Source organism: Cicer arietinum, chromosome 7, assembly GCF_000331145.2.
Source record: "Cicer arietinum cultivar CDC Frontier isolate Library 1 chromosome 7, Cicar.CDCFrontier_v2.0, whole genome shotgun sequence".
In the NCBI taxonomy this organism is placed as follows: Eukaryota; Viridiplantae; Streptophyta; class Magnoliopsida; order Fabales; family Fabaceae; genus Cicer; species Cicer arietinum.
Window position 1 is genome coordinate 56,553,344 of NC_021166.2, and position 18,953 is coordinate 56,572,296.

The 18,953-nt window shown below is 30.6% G+C and overlaps 1 protein-coding gene and 1 long non-coding RNA gene across 3 annotated transcripts; one reads left to right on the forward strand and one right to left on the reverse strand.

Annotated features, from left to right (window-relative positions):
• The first annotated feature begins 8,414 nt into the window (after positions 1–8,414).
• On the forward strand, positions 8,415–17,591 carry LOC101507554 (uncharacterized). Of its 2 annotated transcripts, none has more exons than XM_004510486.4 (11): positions 8,415–8,712; positions 9,304–9,468; positions 9,567–9,749; positions 9,843–9,942; positions 10,056–10,086; positions 11,473–11,515; positions 12,476–12,628; positions 13,086–14,880; positions 15,016–16,240; positions 16,516–16,599; positions 16,954–17,591. In XM_004510486.4, the coding sequence occupies exons 2-11, from the start codon at positions 9,410–9,412 to the stop codon at positions 17,016–17,018; spliced, it is 3,738 nt and encodes a 1,245-aa protein (XP_004510543.1). In that variant the 5' UTR covers positions 8,415–8,712; positions 9,304–9,409; the 3' UTR covers positions 17,019–17,591. The 2 variants fall into 2 exon arrangements, with proteins under 2 accessions (XP_004510543.1, XP_004510542.1); XM_004510485.4 differs by having other exon boundaries at positions 8,416–8,712; positions 15,016–16,261.
• Positions 10,571–12,467, reverse strand: LOC140921028 (uncharacterized). Its single transcript, XR_012163871.1, has 2 exons — positions 12,011–12,467; positions 10,571–11,195 (listed from the first exon to the last, which is right to left on the reverse strand). It is a non-coding gene; the product is annotated as an uncharacterized lncRNA (long non-coding RNA).
• Positions 17,592–18,953: the final 1,362 nt, after the last annotated feature.

Below are 18,953 nucleotides of genomic sequence, written 5' to 3' on the forward strand. Positions count from 1 at the left end.
ATATCATATCATTGTATCAGATGTACATCACTTGTAATGTGTAATAACAACACCATTCTGAGTTATTATCAGTATCAGGGATCATGTCATTGTTGATAGGCTCTATTTTGATACTATGTACATATTGTATATGCTGATATGCAAATTGATTATTGATGGATATACTAATTTAGCACATCTTGAATTTGATAAAATTAATATCGTGAAAGTTTATCAACTCCTGAGATGTTTGTATTCTTCTTTTGTATATTGGAACATTAGTTTAATTACTGTTACATGAAAGTTTTGGTTACTTTCTTAAAACACTAAAATATATCATCAAAGTTTGCATTATGTACTAGACTAGATAGTGAAAGAGCAGCACTTAGTGTTACCCCTGCTCCCTCTGAATTTAATTATACGTATTTGGTTCACGAGTCTTACATATATATATATTAGTACTAGATAGAAACTCCACGTGGCATAAAGATAAATATGCACAAAATGACCAGATGGATTTATGATATTATTAAGAAAGATGTAGATATTATTAGATTGACTATTATATTATAGGTTCAAACTTCACTATTATATGCGAGTTTTTTTTTATAACTATTTTATAAAACAAAAATACTAATATCATAGTAAGGACTTAAATTGACAAGATTATTAATAATTTTTAATGATGAACAGACAATCCATTTTCCAAATCAAGAGTGTATAACTATATAGTGTCATTTTCCTTAAAATGTCAGTAAATGCATTGCAATATCTTGTTTTGAATTTAGGAACCAAAGTTATGATGAAGTGCTCCAAGATGCTCTATTTTTGTTGAGTTTCTATAAACTTATTCCACACCCCAAAAAAAAAGTCTATTTAATTGAGTATGATCTTTTGTGTGAACATTAAGAGAAGTAATATTGTTCCACTGGGCTATGATTAAGAAAAAAAGTGGGTGTATGGCGATACCCATCTTCTATATTGGTGAATAAAAAAATAAGTGGTGATTTGGAGTTAAATCTAGGTTAGACTCTACACATTTTTTTATAAAAAGTATGAAAGGTTAGTTGTTATTTTGTTAGTTGATTAATTAGTTTAATTTATGATCTACTTATCACTTTAATTTCTATATTATTATTTAAAAGTATGGATCCACCTTATCATTCTTTACAATATCATCATATTAATAATCAAATTTGGATATGAATTAATAAGATTAAAAGCTCCAAGTTATAATTAGGCAGTGTATTTATTAATGAGTAAATAGATTTTTTAATTTCTCAAAGTTGTAAAATGGAAATTTACACTAAAAAAAAATATTAATCAATTTAATCATTTATTTAAATTTTGCACCATAACTTTCATGATTCAATTAATGTTTATTAAATAAATATTTTGAAAAGAGTAACTAAATTGATATTTTTTATTTAAGGAATTAAATATTCTTTCAACTTTATAATTTCAATATGAATTGTACAATGAACCACTTGATAGATATATAATTGAATATAATGTAAAAATACATATATAATATAAATAAATTATGGTTAAATAAATTTTTAATCTCTTTAAAATTTCAACACTTCAACTTTAGTTTCTGAAGAAAAAAAAATAGTTCCTATAAAATTAGTCTGCATGTAATTTTAGTTTGTTGTTAAGTCAATATATATTTTTTAATTAATTTTTGTAGAAAATTTTATAACATTATAAAAAGTTTGTCCACAAAAAATTAGCTTATTCGATTTCTATATACATATGTTCGTTAATTTTTTGTTTGGTTTTTTATATTTTAAAAGTTCATATATAATTCATTTCAAGTTAAAAAATTCTAAATTTGTATAAACGAATTTCTTGTAATTTTTTAAACATGGTTGCAAAAATCATTAAAAAATACAATGAGATATGAGTTCAATAAAGACATGATGATACAAAGACAAAACTGAGTTGGTCATAAGATTAAAATTTAACCAAGAAATAATTCATAGCTTGTATAATATGAATAACACTTTTTATAATAAAAAAATGACGAAGTTTTTTTTTTATTAAACAAATATAGACTATTTATATAATCACCATCAAACGACATGCGGAGCTATTGTTTTCACAATTATTTGTTAGATATTGTAAGTGGTGTTCAAAAATATGCTAATAGCACAACTTAATATTCATCTTTCCACTCTAATAAAAAAGTTGGTGGTCAAATAATATTTGGCAATACAACTTATTTCTTATTCGACTTTAGAGTATGTAGACCATAAATGTGAGTTGAGGTCATATTTGAGTATTATTTCAGATATAGTGAAATTAATATTAAATAATAATAACAATAATAATAATGTAAATTAATCCTTTGTCTGTAAAATAATTTAAGACGTGATGGATAATCTGAAGGATAACTCGATCTTCTTTCTATTGTGTCCTTGTCTTGTCTCAATTTTTTGTCCTTATTTCTTTTTTGGACCATACTTAACCTAAACCTTACGGGCCAAGACGAGTTGATGGACCAACTCGAATTTTGTATATTCCTAGTTTCAACAAAAATTAAAACATCATGAAAACTAAAATTGAAATGTTAAAATTTGATAGGACCTTAAAATATATTTTACCCATAAAAGGGACTTGAATTGCATACACTTTTCAAATTGCATTTGGTCAGAGTTTTCTAGTCATCCGATCAAGTCCAATAGTTTGAATTCAAAACAAGTTAATTATTTTAAAAAATCGAGCTATAAACTAAAATTACACAATCTTGATCGAACGATTAAAATAATCTTGACTACATGATTGCGTGTATCTTGATTTCGATAAAAGTATTTGTATGTTACTACTCTACTCCTTTTTATAAGTATTTATAGTTTTTTTTCACATATATTAAAAAAATAATTAATAAATTTAATATATTTATTTTATATGTTGATCTTTCTAAAATAATTTTTATAATTACGTGTCAAATCTGAATATTTCAAAATTTAAAATTAATTAATAATTTTATTAAAGATTCAGTAAAGAAAAAATCATATGTGCGTCTGGTAATTTGAAAGAGTTTATATTTAATTAGTACAGGGACTTTGAAAGTATGAGTAGTTGTCTCGTTGAGGACTCCTTCAAGTGTTGGTAAAGTTATTATTTAATTTTCTAACAAAATGACACGCGTTGTATTCCAATTGGATAGGCAAATTCCTTAGCAAAACAAATCAACGAAGACAGGAGGACTTTCCACTCCATCTCCAATTCTCCATCCATAATACCTGCTTTGAAAGTGAACCATCGCAACTCTGTTCATAAATCAACAGACACACATAAAATGGTTTTTTTTTTTTACGTCCTCGTTTTGATCTCTCTCTATTTAATAGGTTAGTTGTGAAAGAATGACACGTTGTATTTCACATAATTATTTATAACATTTAATTTAAAATTAAAGACTAAACTAATATATATTTAAAAAAATTAAAATTAATTTAAATTTTTATCTGAATTTAAAATAACAAGGTTCAAAATAATCTTTTTACATGTGATACTTGAGGCAAATATGAATGAAGGGCCAATTGGTTGATTCACATGTGAGGAATTTTTGTTCTAAACTGCATGGTTGAAGAATTTCAGGCCCTTTTTGACGTATAGAAGACATCCATACTAGATTTACTTTCTTATATCTAATTTGTTGGCTTTGCCAAATAGAAGTTAGGTACCTTTGTCATTTTCAATTGTATTAAAAGTAGGTAGTGAATTTCCTTCGTCAATTTTATACATGTTGATGTTCTTAAAATATTTTTTATAATATACATGTATTCACATCTTTTAACATAATTGACACGTCTTGTGTCCTTTAAAAAAAATCATAATAATAATAAATAAAAATAAACTCAACTTCACTCACTCTTATTCTCTTTCCATTTCATTTTCTCATTTTCTCCTATTTCTTCTCTCTCTTTCGGAAGAACACTCCCCTTCCCCCATTTTTGTTGTTGTCGTTTTTTTCTTTCTTTTCCTTCCCTTCTCTTGTTTCTTCTCACCCTATTACTCAAACTCTTAACCCTTAAAAGGGATTTAATATCCCCACAAGCATAATTTCTCAAACTCATATAAATTCTTTTGGTTGGGATTTTTGGGTTAGAGTTTGTGTTCTAAGGAAGGAAAATGATACCCTTGAGAGTTGTTTATTGAAATTCATTGAGGTAAATGCACAACTCTAATCCTAGTATGAATTCATAGAAAAATGCAGTTTTGAGTACAAATCTTATTTTGTGCTTAGAGTATATTTAAATGATTTTCATGGTTTCCTAGAGTTAGTTAAACTTAAGAATAAATTTTTCTAAAGTCTTGGAAATATTTTTGATACTCAGATTTGTCAACTGAGACCTTGTTGGCTACTCTAAGAGTTGTTGAAGAGCAAACTTAGACGATTCTCCATAGTTGTGAGTTGACGACGATCATCGTCATATATTTTTATAATGCTATTATTATTATTATTATACTTGTTTTCTATATTAAAGTATTTATTGAAAAATTTGGGGAACACAATCTTTGAATTTTATCTCAATTTCGTCAATTATTTAATTTAACGGTCGTTATTATATAATATGTTATTCGTTTGATTTACTTATGAGTTAAAATATTTAAATCTTGAATTATTATTCGATTGAGTATGTTTTTCATGAATTACAATGAAATGATTTTAAATACGTATTTTGAGAAATCGTTGTTATAATTATTAAATCGTTAACTGCATTAGGTGCACCTAGTTACCTCGTTTTGATTGGGGAGATTTACCCGTTAGATGGAGTCGCCCCTATGAGAAATGTCATCCGTAGGAGGAGAGGGCTATCAACGCGATGTAAGCTCCCTAATTGATACGTGATGATGCGTTACAGGATTGAGAGGAGAAGATTATCCGTTAGATGGCGCCACCCCTTAGAGAAAGACCGCCCTTAGGAGGAAATGACTATCAATGAGATGAAGTCACCTCTTGGTTCTCAAAAATTTGTATTTTTACTTGTTGATTTTCTATGATGATTTTAAGGTTATTCATTTTGATTTCGTTTCACTATTAATTGAATTGTTAATATTTCTATATGAACAACTAAATTATTTATAAGATTAATGAATTTACTATGTGTATGGGATAATCGCCACCAGATTGTGAAATAGTCATTCGTGCCTTTTTGTGTCTCCCTTCTAATTGATGGTGGTTGTTGTCCCCTCACTAGGTTATGTTATTTGAAGTATGACTGAATTGAAAGTTGAACAGGGATTCTATAAGTTTTGAAATGTTACATTTACAGAGGATACTCTATCGAAATTTCGAGTAAAAAGTATATATATTTTTGAAATGGTTAGAGAACGGTTTAGTTGTTTAATTGTTGAGTTAGTTGATAGGCTTGCTAGACTAGGAGTATAGCTTGTGCACCGGTCACAACATTTAAATTTCGAGTCGTGATAATAATAAAAGATTTACTTGAAAAAAATACGATAAATGTATTTAATAATTTGAAAGAAAATTATAAATAGTGCTTATTATTAAGGATAGAAATATAATATTCTAAACTATTTCTTTGGATTTATGGTGAATATTACTTTAACAAAAAAAAATTGTTTTAAAACAAATGTCACATTTAGTTTTTAATGTAATAAATATTAATTATTTTTCTTAAAGTGTACCATCTAATTAATATTATATATATTGTTCTCAAATCATTACTCCATTTGTTCCAAAATATTTCAAAATAATAATATTTTTTTAATGCAAACTGATGATTATTTTTTTCTTTCTAATTCTATCCCTAAATATATATTGAATACATAACTTTTAAGTTATTATAATCTTCCATTCATTTATGATTTTTTTTTTATTTATGTGTGAAAAAATTAGGGCGACAATCATTTTAAAATAAAAGAAGTATATTTTATTTTATATTTATGATAGTAAAAAATATATCAATTATTAATAAAAAATAATTTGATAAAATTATTATTCATTTTTTTCAATTTATAGTTATTTAAAAAAATTATTTTTTCATGCAAAACTCATTATTTTTTTTTTTCATCCATTAACAAATGTCCTTAAGTCACTTTTTTTTTTAAAGATGTTCTTAGAACACTTAGCATGATGGTTTGTGTTATGATATGTTTTACTTATGCTGCTATATATTATCACCAAGACTCAAATATTGCCACTTTTTTCCCTATGGCGCTAAAATATAGTCACTTTTTTTGAAAGTTTATTATTTTAAATAATATGCGCCTCTACTTTATCTTGATTATTCCTTAATTGTCAACTAATATTTCAATAAGTATTAAATGTTTCATAATTTTCGTGTAATTTGATTTGCTGAAAAAATGCTAAAAAGTTATATATTGAGAGAATATGATGTTTGTTTTCAAAAGAAATAAAGAAAATAATAGGATGTGAATTAGGAGACACTAGATTTGAAAACAGCAATCATTTGAGTAGAAAAAAGCATTTGATTTGATTGGTTGAAGCCTTTAAAGAGTCTTTGTGAGAGGAAGAATTAAATTACACATAAAAAGACCATCCTAAAACACTGCAATTAAGTTAATCAATAATTAAACATTAAACGTATATCACTGTCAAAAATTCTGCTTAAAAGAACAATTATCCAAACACATTTGAATTTTTTATTATACAATACCGCAATGAACACAATATTGACCACAACCTAATCACTTTGTTTTAAAATTACAAAAATGTCCATTTTGTCCAATAAATGTAATGGTCCATTCTAAATACCTGAAGTGAATGACAATAATGTAATTAAAGTGTGACAATGAAATACCTTTATGTCATTGATTTGAATGATTGTTATATAACCTGTTAGGGAAGGTGATTCAATATTTCACTTAAACTTAACTACCACCATAACTTGAAGAATAAATTAACAGCACGATAACAACAACAAATAGTCTTCTTGCCAAAATTATGCATGTGATCCTCTCTAAGTTAGACACTATTTTTTTTAAATGATTAAAATTAGTAATTAATTTTTTATATTAGTATTCAAATTAATAATAAATGTTCCACTCATATTTGAATTTTAAAACTCTAATTCTTTATTTTTTAGTTCAAGTTATTTGAGCTACCCACTGACTTTAATTTAACACATTTTTTGAATTTAGTTTTTTAAAGTTTTTATTTTTGAATAGATTTTTTAAATTTTTATTAATCAAAATAATACTAATAACCATTTTATAATTATCTCTAACAGATTTGAACTTCATATCTTGATATTATAAAACTAAATTTTTAAGTTACATTATGTTTATATTTTTACTATTTGTGTCACTTTTATCAACGACTAGTTCAATTAAAACCATTTTAATATTTAGAATTTTAGAAACTCTATAAAATATTGCAACAACTAATATAATTAACTTTCCCAATTTATAAAATAATTCTGATCATCAACTCACTATACTATTTAGATTAAATATTTATGTTTTATGATAATAATTCAAGAAAATAATTAAACTTGAAAGATCACATACATAATTTAATATAACTAAATCTTTAATTGTGCAAGTTAAATATGACATGAAAGACCAATTTAGGAAACAAAACTTAAAGGACCAATCCAATAAATGAGTCAAACTTAAAGGACCATAAACATAATGTTGTATTTATCGATGAAACTCACACACTACATACATATAAATGTTGTATTGGTTCCAACATGCATCTTAACCTATCACATGTCTCGTCATCGTTTTCCATTGCACTAATTATACATGTTTGATTTTACTTTGATGAAATAAAATTGATTTTAAAAATATAGAATTGACTTTGAAATATTTGAACCATCTTACATATAATTAATGTTGTGTCTCTAAAATTAATACGAGAATTGTTGCTTTTTTTACATTTTTTTTATGTTTCCCATAAATTTCTTTATGGAATGTATCTTTTTCGAATCAACATTATAAATAGTTACCTCTTTCACTCAAAATTTAAATATTTATTTGTGATCTTATTGGAGTCTAATTCTTTGCGCTAAACTCAATTTTAAATATAATTTATATTTAACCTCAAATATATTTTTCAATCTAAATTTACATTTACACGAATGTATAAAATGATAAACAACTTTAGATTTAACTCACTTCTAATTAAAATTAATTTATATCACTCATAAATCAAAACACACACTTTAAAAATAAAGAATATTATTTTTAGAGAAAAAATAACATAGATTATATAATAGCAATAATCCTCAATCCTTTGCAGCAAAAGTTTGAATCAAAATTCAAGTCTCTACTCAATCAACATTCAGCACAAGGTTTTCTTCTTGTCTTTTTGAACTGAAAATCATAGTTAATTGCTAATGTTTTATTTTTTAAAAAACAATTAGTTACTATATTAATTAATGAACATTTTTCAAATTATAAACGTGACAGTAGCAATCTTTTGTTTTGTTTTGAACTATGCTACCACTTTCACTCACTCTCTCTCTTAATCGAAATACAGGTTGTAGAGAGAGAAAGTAGAAGAAGTGATTTCAAACGAGGGATGAGTAAAGCAAAAACCATCTTTTTCATTGTGGGGTTTTCGTAAAACTCAATTTTTTTTAATAATAATAAAGAAAGAAATTGAGAAAGAAAAATAAAGAAAGAGAGGTTCATTTGGTTCCACAGTGAGAGACACAAAAAGGAAGAAGAAGAAGAAGAGAGAAAGTAGAGGCAAATGCTGATACCCTTTTGAACTCTAAATCGGAGGATCGGGTAACACAATCGAAGATCTCATACCTTCATTCCACATTTTTCAATTTTGGTTTTTTAGGGTTTTTTATTTATTTTTTGTTTCTAAATTTGGTTTTGCACCATGCATTTTTGTTGTGTTTAACTATGATAATGCTTTGTGAAATTCTGTATTTTTTGTGTGTTTTGTTTGGTTGGTATTGGATTTTAGGTTTCTGTGTTAACTATGCAACTTTACTAATTTAGTCAAGTTTGCTCTTTTGCTTAATCAGATCTATTTTGTTGTAAATTATTTGTGAGGATTTTTGGGTTTCTGTTTTGCTGCAAAAAGGATTGAACTTTGAGGGTTTTGGGCTGGGATCTATTGATGAAAATTAATGGGATTTATTGACCTTTTTACATCTGGGTTGTTACTTGATTTTTGTATAATTTTCATGTTTTTTTTTTTTGAAAATGTAGATTTGTGAAGTAATGCCAATTTGGGAATGACACGCTGAATACATTTAAATGTTGGTCTGATACAGAATTTAGAAAAAAGTTATTGTTTTCTTAGATTTTTCTTATTGTGTGGTTATGAAGAATCTGCATTCTGACTTTGGGATTTCTTGTGTCCAGTTTTGCTGATTATGATTGGTTTTGTATAAAAATTGATGGTGAGAAATGCATCTGCTTATGTGAAATGATCTGAAGAGTTGTGTAGTCTTGCCGTAAATAGTTAAAAATGAGGTCTGAAACTCTTCTTGACTATGCCGTGTTACAATTATCTCCAAAGCGTTCAAGGTGCGGATACCATTAATTAGATTTTCTAATTGTTATATGCTTTTGTGCTGATTAGAATTTACAATCATGTTTCATTTTTCATTATATTAAATTGGTAGATGCGAGTTGCTTGTTTCAAGTGATGGAATCACCGAAAAACTAGCATCAGGGTTAGTAAAGCCATACTTGAGCCATTTAAAGATTGCAGAGGAGCAGGCTGCACTCTCTGTGCAGTCAATCAGGCTAGAAATCGATAGACATAGAAATGCCGAGACATGGTTTACGAAAGGAACATTTGAGAGGTGAAGACCATATTGATTTTTCGTTGGATTTTTTGTTTGTACGCGTCGAGCCTGTTGATTTACTTTCTGACTGGTTTGTGTTGATGCTCACAGGTTTGTGCGGTATGTTGGCACGCCAGAAGTTTTGGAAATGGTGAACACCTATGATGCAGAGATGTCTCAATTGGAAGCAGCACGTAAAATATATTCTCAGGTGATAAAAGACTTATGATCAAACAGAGGAAATTGGTGCACACACTGGACAAAAGGAATTATTTTTTTGTATCGTTTTTCAATATTGCTTATGTTTTGAATGTCTTATTTCAGGGGACAGGAGATCAGCGCATCGATTCACAAGGTATGTTTGCCTTTCAATTAGACATTGACTATATAAAATGTAGGCACAGAGATGCACCACATTTCTTCAATTGTACAAAATATGAAATAAATGTATTGCACAGTTATAAATTGTAGTTATTTTGGTTAGGATGATATTTTGTCCAAATTTGAAAGTTTGATTTATATAAACGTTCATTAGTAATCTTAATATGTTTTCCATTATTATAATTCCCTTTTCAGTAGATCTTAAAGTAAAGCCAACTAATGTTCATAGTTGATCATTAACTGAAATTATTGTTATGATTATAATAAATCTTCAGTCCATATTTATGTGCTGGCTATTTGTTTTAAGTAATTAGGCATTTTTGGAATGTTATTTTGTGTCTGTATTAGTTTAATTATTGCCTAATTACCTGATTTATACTCGATGTTGTCTTGATGGAGGTTCCATATCTGGATTAAGGATGGCAGTGGGGTGTGGTTACATTGTATAATATATCATATATATTTAACATTTTTTATTACTATGGGCTTTCATCCACAATACAAAATATAAAATAATGAAGAAAATAATTTATCTCATCTAAAAGTGATAAAATAAAATTTAGCATGAGAGGATGAGGCTCCAGTCCAAGGTAGGGAAGACCTTAGGACTCACTGAGCACTTACAAATGGATTTTTACATTTTTCTCCCTCCAATGGCACTAGCGAGGCTTAAACCTGCAACCTGCGGTTTCAGAGCCTGTCTTTTTATAACTAGACCAAACCATTGGAGTTAAGTACATAATATATATATATTTAATAAAAAGATAATTGTTATGAATATGAGGGTATCCACGAACGGAACAATGGTTATTATGATCCACCCTCAATAGATATCCATTTTGTCCTCCATTGTGAATAACCCATCTGGTTTCCACGAGTGAGGGTGTTAATGGTAGCCAGAGAAGAAAGAGAAAAACCATATTTAATTCTTAATGACACACGCTCTTATATTTGCACCTGCATAATTGCTTTATCTTAATTGTTAAGAGCGAGTCAAAATGGTTGTAGTCTTTATATTCAATGTTGACACCTTGCAAATAAATAGAAACAGCGAATGGAAGTCATGCTCGAACTAGGAATTACCTGAACTTAGAGAAAAGAATGTTAAAGTGAAGACTATACAAGAAATTTATATTTAGAAAGATTCATTCATCCAAGAAAAAATTGAGAACAAACTTTTTATTTCACCATCTCATTTGATTCAATATAAACAATGCGGCAAAAAATTTCAATGCTTTCTACCCTGGTGTGCATGTTTATATGAGAGTTGTGGTTTCATCAGTTTCAGTTTCTTTTTGTGTAATTAATCTTGAGTGATTGGTAATATTATGGTGACAATATTTTGGTCAATTTTCTCCAGGTGGGGATGGAACAAGAGTCGTCGCAGCGGCAGATTCAACAACGTAACTTTTCTATTCACTTTCATTGTATCTGGGTGCACTACACCTTGCATTGCATTTATTTCTGTGGTATCATCTATTGTGATTAGAGATTAGAAACTTTGCAGCTATATATATATATCTAAGATAAGCGACTTTCCTTTTGTTATCATTGAAATTATAGGTAATAACAATGAAGAGAGGATGAAACGAGAGAAATAGAACTAAGAATGATAGTATGATGATGTGTTGATACTGTGAGAGATATAAAAACCATATAGCAATAATATTAGACCTAATATTCCAACACCTTAACAATAATCCTAATATTATAGAGAGTGTACAACATTTTTCAAAATAAGACTAACAGTGCTTTTATAGTACTCAATTTTGGGCTGTAAAGTCTTATGAGAGCATAAGCTAAGTGTTGGCAATACAAGAATTTTAAGTGGACATTACAAGATAAAAAAAAGAAAATTAAGAACAGGTGATTCTATTAGAGAGAAAGTTGAATATTACCTCCTCCGGGAAAATATGAGAAAACCTGGCTAAAGAGATGAATTAGCATATGAATAGAAGATCAATATAGGCTTTTGTAAGAAAGGTTTGATCATATATGGAAGATAGCTTGATTTATCAATATAGCTGGTGAAGACATAACACACATCTAAAAGATGATTTTAATCTACATGACCTTTCAGACAATGAAAACTTAATAGGAAAAGACATTCATAGTAGTAGTGATAATGAACATACAACTATTATGAGAAATAGCATGTTTTTTTCATCAGATTTAAAGGATATGCACATACTTTTGTAAGCGTATTTTGAAAATTGGTAGTATTACACAAAAATTGTGGTCTCGGAATAAAATTAATTAGACTCGGAGTATATCTCCATTTAAATCTATTTTTCATTTGTATTCATTAGTTGTCTAGTATTGAAATTTGCATTGTTAATAATATGATATGATGATTTGTACAGGAAGGAACTCCTAAGGGCTATTGATGTGAGATTGAGTGCAGTTAGGAATGACTTAACAACAGCATATGCTCGTGCATCAGCATCCGGATTTAATCCTCACACTGTTTCCCAACTCATACACTTCGCTCATCAATTTGGTTCCCATCGCTTGAAGTAAACCCACCAACCTTCAATTCTATACATACATACTTATATTAAGTTTAAATAATATGCACCAACAATTTAAACCGTTTTACACAATCATCATCCAATCAAATCTCAATAAAATATGATTAGAAACACAGTCATATTCCATAAATGATGTTATTAAAATTTTAATTTATATACCTTATTAATATAAATAATATAATTTTAGTGTCATTTTTTGTACACAGTGTATGGAAATTAAAGTTTTAATATTTTTAATGACTATAGTAACTAATTTAATAGTCATTAAGTCACATTAACTCTTCTTAATTTAATAGTCATAAAAGTCACTTCTCATTTATATTTAATGAGTCATAAATAATGACTAGATTTAATGATAAATATTTAGTATCCCACCCTCATGAAAAGCACTGTTATTATTTGACAAAATATGAAATGACTAATAAGACCCTTGATTATTTAGTGATGCATGTACGAAATATATGTCACTCCACGAAAGAAGACCGGAGATGATTACTCAACAGGACGAGAAGCCAGGTGGCGATGATAGGGATCTTCGTTCATCGGTTAACTCTGACATGTCCATTGACAACGACGACGATCAGGCCCAAGCCCAAGCCCAAACCTATCAGGCCCAACAACAAAACAACACTTCCACGTGGCAACCTCCCAAATCCTTTGCCACCTTCACATCCCTACGACGCAGCAACAACGTAATAATAATAAACCAAAAAGACGAAGCCAAAGAAAAAAACAACAACGACGATAACTCAACCAATAAAGAAGAGACCGAGTCGTCGCCGACTCTGTTACCGTCGACGCCAACAGTGGCTCCGGCTGGTCGACGGCTCAGCGTTCAAGACCGGATCAATCTATTCGAGAAGAAACAGAAAGAGAATTCTTCAGGTAAACCGGTAGAGCTTCGGAGAATGTCTTCTGACGTTTTGAGACGGTGGAGTGGAAGCAGTGACATGAGCATTGACGTCAGCGTTGAGAAAAAAGGTTCTGAAAGTCCTTCTTCTTCTTCATCACCGTCATCTTCGCAGAATAATAATAATAATAATAAGTCTATTGCTATCAACACCCCCTTAGATAATAATAATTTTGACAAGGTTTTGAAAACTGATCAAGGGTCTTCTCAGGATAGTTGTAAAGTTTCGATTTTTGATGAAGAAAAGAGTGGCTTGGGGTTCAAGGATCAAGTGGGTGTTTCTGGGATTGTTGATGTTGATAATGATGATGTTAAGTTTTCTGGTGGTGTGAAAAGTAATGTGGTTGCCACGTCACTTGTTAGGCTCCATCGTAGTCATAATCGATCTCTTTCAGCTCAATTTGAAGGTGGTGGTGATGGATTTAAATCAAGGGATGTTTCTTCTTCTTCTTCTTCTGTTGTTTTAGATGGTGTGGATCAATCCTCACCTCAACCCCATTTGAGATCTTTTGCTTTAGAATCTGAAGATTTAAAGAGTCAGGTTAAGGAAGATGATTCTCAAGTTATGAAAACTAAGTATCAGAAACCACTACCTGTAAGTCAGGAACAAACCGCGATGCCACGGAGTAAAAGGGATGAAATTCGGGGTGGTAATGAGAGTACAAAGTTGAATTTTTCTGGTAAAAAACAGGTTTTGGAGAGCCAGGATAATGGCCGTGTAACCGCGCCTTTGGAGCAGAATCATAGAGTAAGGCAGACTAAAGGAAATCAGGAGATGCATGATGAGCTGAAATTGAAGGCAGATGAGCTTGAAAAGCTTTTTGCTGAGCATAAACTTAGGGTACCTGGGGACCAATCTGGTAGTGCACGGAGAATCGAGCCTGTTGATGCACGTGTGGAACAGGCTGTTAACTCGCAGCCTAGAAAACCTGGAGTTGGGGATTCAACTCCTTTGATGCCTTCCAGAATCTGTGTGTCTGAACCGGCAGCGAGTTCTGGCATTAAATCGGTTACGAAGATGGTGGATAGTCCCAATTATGGTGATGCTCTTAGGCAAAATTTCTCGGAGATTAACTTTGGTGATGAATCTAGAGGAAAGTTTTATGAAAAGTATATGAAGAAGAGGAATGCTAAACTTCAGGAAGAATGGAGTTTGAATAGATCAGAGAAGGAAGCTAGGATGAAGGCAATGCAGGATAGTCTCGAGCGGAGTAGGGCTGAGATGAAAGCTAAGTTTTCAGGTTCGATAAACAGACAAAATTCGGCAGGAGGTTCTCAGCGCACTGAGAAGTATGGATACATCAAATCAAATATTAAGAGAGAACAGGTATTTTCATAACTTGCTTTGTGATTTTTTTAATAACTGCTACGTTTTAATCTTCTACAAAACCAAGTTTGTTTTGACATTTATAAAACGTAAAATTCATTATGATTCTAATTTATATCCCTTGTTTTTCAACAGCATCCTATAGATTCTCTTCAAAATGAAGAGGATGAAGATCTTTCTGAATTTTCGGAAGAAAAAATTTATGGCTCTTCAAAGCAAAGTAGGAAAGTTTTTCCTAACAGGAATGTGTCTTCAGGTACACCTCGCACGACAGTAGTTTCAATGTCACGTTCATCTGGCAGACGAAGAGAGAATCCTCTTGCTCAATCTGTTCCAAATTTTTCTGATTTAAGAAAAGAAAATACAAAGCCTTCTTCTGGAGTCAGTAAACCAACTCGCTCTCAGGTGAGAAACTATGCTCGTAGCAAAAGCAATCATGAAGAGGGGCCAGGTATCAAGGAAGAGAAGCTAAGGCTAACTCAGTCTTTACGGAAGAGTTCTGCCAACCCTGCAGAGTTTAAGGATTTGTCCTCGTTGAACTCAGATGAGATTGTTTTGACTCCGTTGAAATTTGATTTGGACGAGACTGATTTGGGTCCTTATGATCAATCATCAAGGTCTTTCCTTAAAAATGGTAATACCACAGGCCCTGGTTTTGTAGGCAATGCTATTATAGAAGATTCATTGCATATGGCCATGGAGGTACAAGATGAAATTGGAAGTATGGCCATTGAAGACTGTGCTTATAATAATAATGGAAAGGTGAGCCTGAGCCAGGAATCTGTGAAATCAGGTAATTCTGGGTCTGAAATCGGTGATTCTACAAGGTCTCTTGCTCAGGTTGACCCTATTTCAGGTGGTGAAACGCCTAATGCATTTCCATCAACTTTCAACGGTGTAGGATCTCTTCAGGACTCTCCAGTTGGAAGTCCTGTGTCCTGGAACTCACGTGTGCCTCATCCTTTTTCTTACCCGCACGAGTCTTCTGACATTGATGCTTCTATGGATTCTCCAATTGGAAGCCCTGCAGCTTGGAATTCTCATTCCCTTATTGAGGGTGATAATGATGCCGCTCGAATGAGGAAAAAGTGGGGCAGTGCACAAAAGCCTTTTATTGTTGCTAATTCATCCCAAAATCAACCCCGCAAAGACGTCACAAAAGGTTTTAAGAAATTCCTAAAGTTTGGGAGAAAAACTCGCGGGTCAGAGACTTTGGCTGATTGGATTTCTGCTACCACTTCTGAAGGAGATGATGATATGGAAGATGGTCGAGATCTGGCCAACCGGTCATCGGAAGACTTGAGGAAATCGAGAATGGGATTCTCTCATGGTCATCCTTCTGATGATAGCTTCAATGAAAGTGAGCTGTTCAATGAACATGGTAACCTATTATTTACTCAAATTTCTTGTTATTGATCAACATGCTTGGTTACATCTCGGAGATATATGTTTATACCATTTCTTTTTAAACTCTTTTTGCCAACTAGAAAATGGATCCTTCATTCTTTGCTTCTTTGTTTGGCACCAATTGCTCGATCATGCATGTTCATGTCTACATACTATAATTTTCACTTTTTGTTTAATGGATAAAGATAATCGAATTGTAATTGATAATCTGTTTGTCAATACTTGCAGTTCAATCCATGCAAAGCTCTATTCCTGCACCTCCCGCTCATTTTAAACTGAGGGATGATCATATATCGGGAAGTTCGTTAAAAGGTAATGCCTGTGTAACCTAATTTATCTTAGTCCAAATTTTCATATTTTTGGCACAGCTGCACGTGTAAGGCTGATGAAGTACTTGTGAAGAATCCTCAAATTGTGTCTTCTTTCTTTTCATTTCATTGGTTAATTCTTGATTAGGGGTCACGTGTCTTATTTGCATTGAATGTAATCTTGGCTCGAGGGAAAGTAACATTCTGCTATTGTTAATGATGTGTTTGATTCATATGTAACTCTTTGAGTATCATGTTCACTGACGTGGAGAATAAAAGCATTTCATTTGCTTCAGATTCAGTAATTAGTATCTTGCACATAACATTAAATTTACACATTAATTTCCATTTTGCGCAGCTCCCAAATCATTCTTTTCGCTCTCAACTTTCCGAAGCAAAGGCAGCGACTCAAAACCCAGATGAAATTTCACCGAGTGGAAAAGCGGCAAGTGATTTGATTCACATCTTCAATGATGGTATTAGGGTGTAAAGGACAAAATATTAAGTATGATATACAAAAGAGAGGTAGACATGGTACAGTGATCTATATTGAAAGATACATACTATGGGGTAATGTATATTTTCTTGGATTCATGAGGTTTTCCCCCTATGATTTAGTTAGTCATGGTTGTGTTGAAATATGCTGCATACTGTATTCAATGACGAATCACCTGCTGGTGCAATGTCTTTGTAATTTTGGCGGTAGTGGCATTCTTTTACGCGTTTACTTTGATTTAATTGTGTGATGATGTATATCAGAGTTGAACTCTTTGTTAGTCCAGTATAGTCGTCAGAGTTAAGATGAGTAATGTGATTGAGGAGTAAAATAATAGCTTTTCAAAAGATTATCTCTTCTCAATGGACAAATAAGAAATATTGGAATCTCTTGCAACTTCAGTGTTATTCTTTTGCTGAAGGACCCATCAATGTACTCTTGGATGTATAAACTCAGCTATTAATTTTCAATTTCATGATAGTCTCATTTTTTAAGTTTAACTACTTGTAATTTGTTACACAGTAATAGAGTTGCATGTGGATCCTTGTGATGTTGCATCCATTTGTTTTGTAGCTCACAATCTTGAGCCAGTTCAAATTTCGGGTGCGCTTGGATAAACAACTGTTAAGTGTTTATTGAATAAACGCTTTATAAGCGTAAACTCTGCATAAGTTGTTTTTATGTCATAAGTGTTTATAAAAATACTGTGCAGAACAAGCATTTTTTAGTTCAGGTTGCTTCCACTTAATCTTTTTTGTTAGTCCTGATAAGCTACCTATTATGTCATTTACTTTTATGAATGTTAAGATGATAACATTTGTGTAAATAACATTATTCCATGATATATTTCAACGGTGAGTGAAAAATGCATTTTGGGATTTGGCTTCTATCAACCCTTTTGGATGGTGATCATACGAAAAGCAAGGAAATGATAAGTCAGATTAGTCCAAAATTAGACAAACATTTTTACCACAAAAAGAACTATAGTTCGTCTAACAGTAACTGATTTCTTGTTTAAAGTGATTTGAGTCCATACTACCACTCAACACTAGCTGTCACAGTATTTATTTGATAGTACTCCTGGAAAGCAATTCGGTCAATTAATTAAATAAATAACAAATGAAGACTGGATTAAACGTAATAATACACTGATATTTACTTATGCAATAAAGCAATACTCTCTGCAGCCTTGTTTATAAGAGTCGGTAATAAGCAAAAAGTTAATCTATTTTTGTTGATTAAATTTTGTCTATTATAAAAAGGATCGAAGAGAGTATGCTTTGTAAATTAGAAATAATGAAAATGTCAAAATATATATTTTTATAACCGTTAAATTATTAAAACCGCGTTTGACTTTTATCATAAATACTTTTAAAGTCACACGTATGAATAGTTGTGACGTGAACAATTAAACTCTTTTTAGAAATGTATTTTCATTAATTAGTTTTTCATCTTCTCTCTCTGTGAAAATAGTTCCCTTTACTGTGAAAATAGTTCCCTTTAAGAATCTTTCATCAAAATAAACGAGAATGAGGGATAAGTTTTTGGTTTTCACTCTTCAAATTAGCCTTGTGTGAAACTTCCAACAAACTTGCAGTCCTTTTATATCTTTGAGGACAACATTATCCTTCGTTTCTTCCGGTACAACACTTATGTCTTGTATGGTTAGTGTTTGTTTGTTTGCTAGGTAGACATAAAAATGTGTCATATATAGGGAGAAGTTTGACTTGACATAATAAACACCTACATAAGTCACACTTCATAAGTTATTATATAACACAAGTCATCAAAAGTTAAACAAGAAAGTGCTTAAATTTTGAACCAGTCATAAACTAATTAATTAACTATATGCTAAGCCGGCA